Here is a 7,696-nt window from a genome sequence, read left to right on the forward strand (position 1 = left end):
CTATTAGTGATAACCACTGATATCCGCTGCTATCGCTGATAACTTCTATCAATTACTATCGATGATAGTTGCTATCAGCGATAATTTTCAATTTGAGAAAAATTAATACAATCTTGAAATATTAGCTTTTACTTTGCTATCAATTATCAGTAGCTATCATTGATTCACTTTCATCAATTGGAATCAACGTTGAAATAAGGCTATCAGTGACTATTAATGATAGATTTATAAATAGTGATCAACTTTGAAAGAAGACCAACAACTTTGATTACCCTAGTAGTTATCACTAATAATCTTTATTATGGCTATCACTGATAGCAGCTATCAGTCGTTATCATTGATAGACTTTCATCAATTAGAATCAATCTTGAAATATTAACACTTAATGCTATCAATAATAGACTTCTATAACTGGTTATCACCTTTGAAAGAAACTCGATATATAGATATCACCTAAGTTTTATTATTGATATCATTAACATCACCTTTGAAAAAAACTCGACTCGATATATAGATATCACCTAAATTTTATTACTGATATCATTAACATTACTCATATTGTGGTTATCAATGATAACTTCTTTCACTGATAACATTATTGATCTCATTGATATCATAGATGGTTCTCTATCATCGATAACGTACTACCGGCGGTAGCTTCTATCACTGATAACGTGCTATCGGGTAGCTTCTATCATCGATAACATGCTATTAGTATTAGCTTTTATCACTGGTAACATGCTATCAGTAATAGCTTTTATCAATCATAGCCTATCATTCCCAAACATTTATAAGTCTTTTTTCTTTTCGATGATAGCTTCTATCACTGATAAACATGCTATTCGTGATAACTTCTAGGCATTCCACTTACATTTTAGTTCGAGATTCAACTTTATTAATTAAATTCACTAAGTTGGCTATCAATGATAGATTTCTATAAGTGGCTATTAACTATGAAAATATAATCAAAGATTAAACTATCAATGATAGAAAATATTAATGGCTATCACTGATAGACTTTAATTTGCTATTTATATTTATTATTTGTTATAATAATCAAACTTGATGATTGGCTTGTTGGTGTAGTCACTTATGAATGGAGTACTTTCCAGTCCTCGGTACAAAACTCAGCCTCATAATTCTTGTGAAAAAAAGAAGAAGGAAATGAAAGAAAATAAAAAATAAAGCAAAAAATCGGATAAAGGAAGACTACAAAAAATGTATAACAAGATAACAAAAGAGAGGCAAAATTGGAAATTAAATAAAAATTCATTGACTAGTCAATTTATCTATATTTATAAATATTTTAAATATGTAACATATTTTTAGATTTTTTCTTTTATTCTAATCTATCTTACAAATATCCAAAATTTTATATACTAATTTAAATTTATTTTTAAATTTTTTTCCAGAATTATCTATTAAAATCGAAATTTTAGGGATATTTCTATCAAAATTTCCATAAAATTGAGACAAACTTCATATTTCGATCGAGCCAAACAGAAATGACAGTAAAACGTTGAATAGCAGTACACTATAAAATTTCCTGACCGAAGCAGAATGGAGAAGTTGCACCAACTCCGCTACTAAATTCACAATCCTTCTCCATTAATACACTCTCGCCAATCGCCGGCGAATGACCTGGATAATCCTTTAGCGATGGGATGGGCAATAGCTCTTCACGGCGGCGCCGGCGACATCCCCCACTCATTGCCACCTGAACGCCGCCAACCGCGCGAGGAAACCCTCCGCCGTTGCCTGCAGATCGGCGTTCAAGCTCTCAAATCCCAGAAGCCTCCTTTGGATGTAGTTGAACTCGTGGTGAGAAATTTTTACCTTTTTTTTTTTTTTTTTTCACTCTGTCTTGATATGACTTTAGTTCATGAGTTTTAGAATCTAATGATTTAGTTTAGTGTGTGTAATCTTCAAGTTTGTACTGAATTTGTTTACTGGTTTTAGTATGTAATGATATAGTTCAAGATGCAGTTTAAATTTATAATGATTTAGTCTCTAATGTGAGAAAATTTGATTAGGTGTAATGGAGTTTCGTAATTAGATTGATGGATGAATTGCTTAGAGACCTAATAAAGTTTTCATGGATTTTAATCCGGGGATTAAATTCTTATCTTCCTGAGGATTAAATCAATATAAATATTAAATCACAATGACTTTCTTTTCTGTCTCCCTTTCTTTCTACTTGCTGAAACGCAGCTAATCTGGGTCCTTGCTTTTCTGCTAATGGGAGGTTGCGTGTGCTTTCATTTGGTTTATTAAGTACTTTCTTGTGATGATTCCCTTACTGATAAGTTAATGGCTTTGGGGATTTGAGTTTTGATGTTATATACAAATTATGCCCTTTTAAATTTTAAGGCTAAATGCACTTTTGGTCCCTGAGGTTTAGAGTAAGTGTCTATTTGGTCCTTAAGATTTCAAAACATACATTTTAGTCCTTGGGGTTTGAAAAATGGTCCTTGAGTTAATTTGACCGTTAGTTAACTAATGTAAATTTGACGTGCCAAGTTGAGATGACATATTTTAAATAAGGTGGATAACTTTCCTAAGTTTATATTATTTTTAGGTCACATGGATTTTTTAAGTATTTTTTTCCCTCTCCGCCCTAAAAATTTTGACAAAAATATATTTTCAGCTCATTCGTTGATGGCTGTTAAGCATGGAAATGGATCATTGATGGAAATTGGAGAACTTATTGTTAGCAATTTCTTAGGGGGTGTTTGTCCTATGGATTAATCAGTCATCAGTTGTGATAGTTACAAAAATTTGAATTGTGTTAGTTCTGGGAATATATTATTTGTAAAAGACAATATAGACTTAGGTGAGTTTCATAAGTTTATATTTGATGGTCTAGAAAGATCATATGAACTAAGGATAATATCTTTTATTTTAGTGACCTTTAGCTTTAGTTTACATAACTTGAAATTTATGTTATATGTGGGATCAGCAGTCTCTATAGTTGTAAATAAGTAAACCTATATGTACTAACATAAGTTTTAATCAACTCTCTAGATTACACAAATTTAATTTGTGAGTCAAACATGTCCTGATAATTTAAAACTCATTTGATGGTTTAGATTATCTAAACTTAGGGTGAACATCTTCTGTTCTAATCACTTTTACTTTCAAGTCTGACCCTTTTGTTTGAACATTTTGTTTGGTAACCCGAATTCATAGTTGTTGCCCCTAATCAAGATCTAATAAGTTTCATTGTAGTATAAATCATTTTGACTAGATAATCAGTTCTTTCTTATCCATGGCTTCTTCTCCTTGTTAAGATGATTAGTTTTTTTTTTTTTTTTTTTTTTTTCTTGTACAGGTACGAGAACTCGAAAACTGTCCACATTTCAATGCAGGTAGGGGATCTGTCTTAACAACCAAGGGAACCATCGAAATGGAAGCTAGCATCATGGACAGTACGAAGAGATGTGGAGCTGTTTCTGGGCTCACCACTGTTGTTAATCCCATATCTTTAGCTAGACTTGTTATGGAGAAAACTCCTCATATATATCTAGCATTTGATGGAGCTGAGGCTTTTGCAAGGGAACAAGTAAGCAATTTCTATCCCTCTTCCTATGTAGCTGCAGAATCAATCCTCTCTTTACATATTATTTTGGCACTAATACAGATAGATTCATTGTGATTCATGACTCTTTTATTTCTCAAAAAATGTCGAGGGAGTGGAGACCACTAATTCAAGCCACTTTATCACACCACAGAACATTGAAAGGCTAAAACAAGCTAAAGAGGCAAACAGAGTGCAGGTTTTCTGCTTACCTTTTATCCCAATACATGAATTAACTGCTCTCTTTGTCTCTGAACTTACCTGCATATTATATTGTTAAGCTAGAATTATGTCAACGTCTAGGCATTTTCACAATATGTTAAATATTGATGTTGATAAAAATGTCGAGATTTTAATATTATAAAAATTAAGAGGAAATATCAATAAAATGTCAGTGTTAGATGGATATTTCTAAGGAATTTATAAAAGAAAATGTGCGAGTTAGAGAAATTGGTAATCCACGGTTTTTAAAATAAGTTAAAAGTTCTTAATGTCGTTTAATCTTGTTTAAATTTTTAATATTTTGTTGGTGCGTAAGGTATAACAGAAATATTGATTCACCATATACGTCGATGTTGAACCTATAAATATATGACAATGTTGATGAAAATATTGATATGTTGACGAAAATTTCATGCCTCGGTTGCTAAAACTCTTCATAGATCAGAAGTTTCTGATTATATATATAGGTTATAGATCTAGCTGTGCATCCAATAAGGTTGAAAAAGACGCATTACGGAGTGTTTTTTTTATAGCATCTGGCGTTTTTTATTTTTTATGGTACTTTCTTGTCTGCACAGTGATAGCCCTCTGTTTTGAACCCTTGTAGATTGATTATACGCAACCACTTCCACAAGCCACAGAACAAGAAACTGAGAACGCAAATGGTGATAGTCAAATAGGGACTGTTGGATGTGTAGCTGTTGATAACCACGGGAATTTAGCTTCTGCAACTTCCACTGGTGGATTAGTGAACAAAATGGTTGGTAGGATTGGCGACACTCCATTAATAGGGGCTGGGACATATGCTAACCATCTTTGTGCAATTTCTGCAACTGGAAAGGGCGAAGCCATCATACGCGGTACCGTGGCGAGGGATGTTGCAGCTCTAATGGAGTTCAAGGGCCTGTCTCTTGAAGAAGCAACAGCCTACGTTGTTGAAAGTGTTCCCAAAGGCAATGTCGGTTTGGTTGCTGTATCCGCCTCAGGTGAAGTTGCCATACCTTACAATACGACCGGAATGTTTCGAGCTTGTGCAACTGAAGATGGTTACTCTGAGATTGCCATATGGTCTTCTAAAAATGACTGAATGAATATTGTGACAAATCCAGAGCTGAAATTTGGTTCTATTCTGATGTTTTGATGGTTGGTGTCTCTCAGCTTTTGTTGTTTTTCCTAAATATTAAGAATAGTCTTCCAAATGTTCTTCCATTTCATGTATTTGGTTCAATTTCAATGGCAAGATATTCTCAATTATTAGTTAAACATAAGTACAAGATATTTTCTCCTCCCTACATATATACTTAAAATTTTCTACCCACCTCATTCTTCTTCATTTTCTTTCTGAGCTTCAATCATACACTAGGTTTTGATGAAAGTAAGCATTCAATTTACTAATAAATTTACTATTTTGAAGTGTGCTTGAAAAGAGATTTTCAATGCATTATGAGGACAAAAGAAGATTGAGAAAAAAATGTTGTGATGAAGATACAAATGAGTAGACTACAACATGTGGTATCCAATTTTCTTTTCGAAGCTTTTTTTTTTCTTTTTTTCTCCCTCTATTTCCATTGAGTTATTGAAAAAGTTATTAAAATAATTATTGTTCTTAAGTTGATTTATGGTGATAAACGAGTGTCACGTCTGCCGAAGAATTTAACAATTTTTCCATTCGTTTGCTGCCTTTTTTCATCAGCTTTCAGGTTCTACTATTTGGTTGTTAAATTTGTGTTTTCTCTTTCATGGTTGTTATGTTGGACCATTGATGTTACGTCATGTTGCATTTTATATGTTAATAAATAGCGCTACACGACGAGTTATACCAGTCGTGGAAGGCCGATCGTTTTATTACATTTCTTCTATCGTTTATTCCCTCTGTCTATCGTATAGCTAATTGTCTTTATCATCTACATCCTATCGTGTACTCTCCATCGCCTACATGCTCAACCCAATCGTGCAGTCTCCTACCCTTTCGTCTACAATCTCACCTCTATCGTGTAGACGCTTGCCTTGTTGTTTAAATATTTGTCAACGATTGTTTGGGTATTTGACAACGATCCTTTAGTTCCTTGACAACGATCGTCTAGCCTTCACTTCTCAATGATCGTTTGGTCTTTGACAACGATCGTTTAGCCTTCGCTTCTTTCTATCTCTTACATGGTATCAGAGCTCTAAAGCATCTTGCGCTTCTTCATGGCGTCGAGCTCGAGAACATCTGAAGAAAACTCCACCTTACCAGTGACATCAAACCCAGGTATCCACTCAATTGTTCTACCTCAGACCACCATATCTATTTCTTCTCCATTGTTTACCCCACCTGCTACTCAGCGTGCCCCTCCCCCTGCTCGAAATTCATTCTACCCTCCGTAATATGGCCCTCCAACACCACCCCTTCACCCTCACTATGCCGGCTTTCCCAACCATCCTTCTTTTCAAAATCAGGTACCGATTAATCCTTTCCCCACTCTCCCATCCCCACAATCCCCCATCGCAAACTTCCCTCATATGTCCCAATCCTTCACTATCAAGCTAAATGATTCGAACTACCCTTTCTGGAAGAATCAACTTCTCAACCTTATCATGGGCTATGGCCTTGAAAGCTTCATTAACGGTACCTATCCTCAGCCACCAAAATACCTCGACCCTCAGTAAACTCAACTCAATCCTCATTTCTCTTATTGGCAGAAGTGCAATCGCACTATTATAAGCTGGTTTTACTCATCTCTCAACGAAGATAAAATGGGAGAAATCGTCGGATACGAATATGCATTGGAAATCTGGGAAACACTCCGAACAGTCTATGAATCCTCTTCAACAGCCCGGATTATGGGTTTGCATCAGTGTCTCTCAATACCTTGTTAAGATCAAAGACATTGCTGACAAGTTTGCTGTTATTGGGGAACCACTGTCTTACCGTGATCATCTTGCATACATTCTCGAAGGCCTCGACAATGAATACAATTCGTTCGTGACTTCCATTCAGAACATAATTGATCGCCCATCTACGTCGATGTCCGCAACCTTCTCATCGCATATGACTATCGGCTAGAATCCCAGTCTGCTATGGACCAACTCTAACAAATACAAGCCAATGTCGCCCTTCTCTCCCTACAACCTCGACGTCCTCACTGGCTGCAAACTACCAGGTCATCTTTCTGACCTCCTCCATCTCTTCCAGGTATTCTCCCTAACCCTGTTTTCTCTACTGTGAATGCCACTAATTATACAGCTCATAGATCACCCAACCGAGCTCAACGACCACCCACCCATTAACCATCCCACTCAATCACCACCCATCAATCACCCAATCGGCCACAATGTCAAATATACAATAAGTTTGGCCATACAGCATTATCATGCTACAATATTGATAATCCAAAATACAGAACCATCCAACATCCCCAAGCTCATTTTGCTTAAGTAACACCAACCCCGACTCAACCGTTATCCTATATTGCTACTCCCCCTGCTCCAACAACAAATCATCCTGATGAAGGCTGGTATATAGATTCCACAGCTACTCATCACATGACCTCTGACCTGTCCAACATCCAATAGCCTGTCCCTTATTATGGTGGTGAACAAGTTGTTATAGGAAATAGTAAGTCCCTTCCCATCTCTCACATTGGTTCCTCCTCCTTTCTTTCATCTACATCTCATTCTCCGATTTACCTTCACTCTGTTCTTTACACACCTTCAATATCTCGAAATCTAATTAGCATCGGTCATTTATGTTATGATAATAATACTTATGTTGAGTTTTTCCATGACTCCTTTATTGTGAAGGACCTTCAAACCAAGAGTCCACTCATTTGGGGCACACTTGATTGTGGCCTATACAAGCTCTCTGTCAATCCATCTGCTACACGATCATTCAATTCCTCCTTTCATCTAAATGTC

At 35.7% G+C, this 7,696-nt stretch overlaps 1 protein-coding gene across 1 annotated transcript; it reads left to right on the forward strand.

Annotated features, from left to right (window-relative positions):
* The first annotated feature begins 1,440 nt into the window (after positions 1 to 1,440).
* On the forward strand, positions 1,441 to 5,062 carry ASPGA1 (N-terminal nucleophile aminohydrolases (Ntn hydrolases) superfamily protein). The gene is made up of 4 exons (XM_039022363.2): positions 1,441 to 1,821; positions 3,332 to 3,562; positions 3,690 to 3,776; positions 4,407 to 5,062. The coding sequence occupies exons 1-4, from the start codon at positions 1,660 to 1,662 to the stop codon at positions 4,884 to 4,886; spliced, it is 960 nt and encodes a 319-aa protein (XP_038878291.1). The 5' UTR covers positions 1,441 to 1,659; the 3' UTR covers positions 4,887 to 5,062.
* The last annotated feature ends 2,634 nt before the right edge of the window (positions 5,063 to 7,696 follow it).

The sequence above is a fragment of the Benincasa hispida genome, chromosome 2 (genome assembly GCF_027475165.1).
Source record: "Benincasa hispida cultivar pf3 chromosome 2, pf3_genome.v1.1, whole genome shotgun sequence".
Lineage (NCBI taxonomy): Eukaryota > Viridiplantae > Streptophyta > Magnoliopsida > Cucurbitales > Cucurbitaceae > Benincasa > Benincasa hispida.

Coding starts and splice junctions, on each gene's coding strand:
- ASPGA1 (XM_039022363.2), top strand. CDS start 1,660: ATGGGATGGGCAATAGCTCTTCACGGCGGCGCCGGCGACATCCCCCAC. Junction 1,822..3,331: donor TGGATGTAGTTGAACTCGTG/GTGAGAAATTTT, acceptor TTTCTTGTACAG/GTACGAGAACTCGAAAACTG. Junction 3,777..4,406: donor AAGAGGCAAACAGAGTGCAG/GTTTTCTGCTTA, acceptor GAACCCTTGTAG/ATTGATTATACGCAACCACT.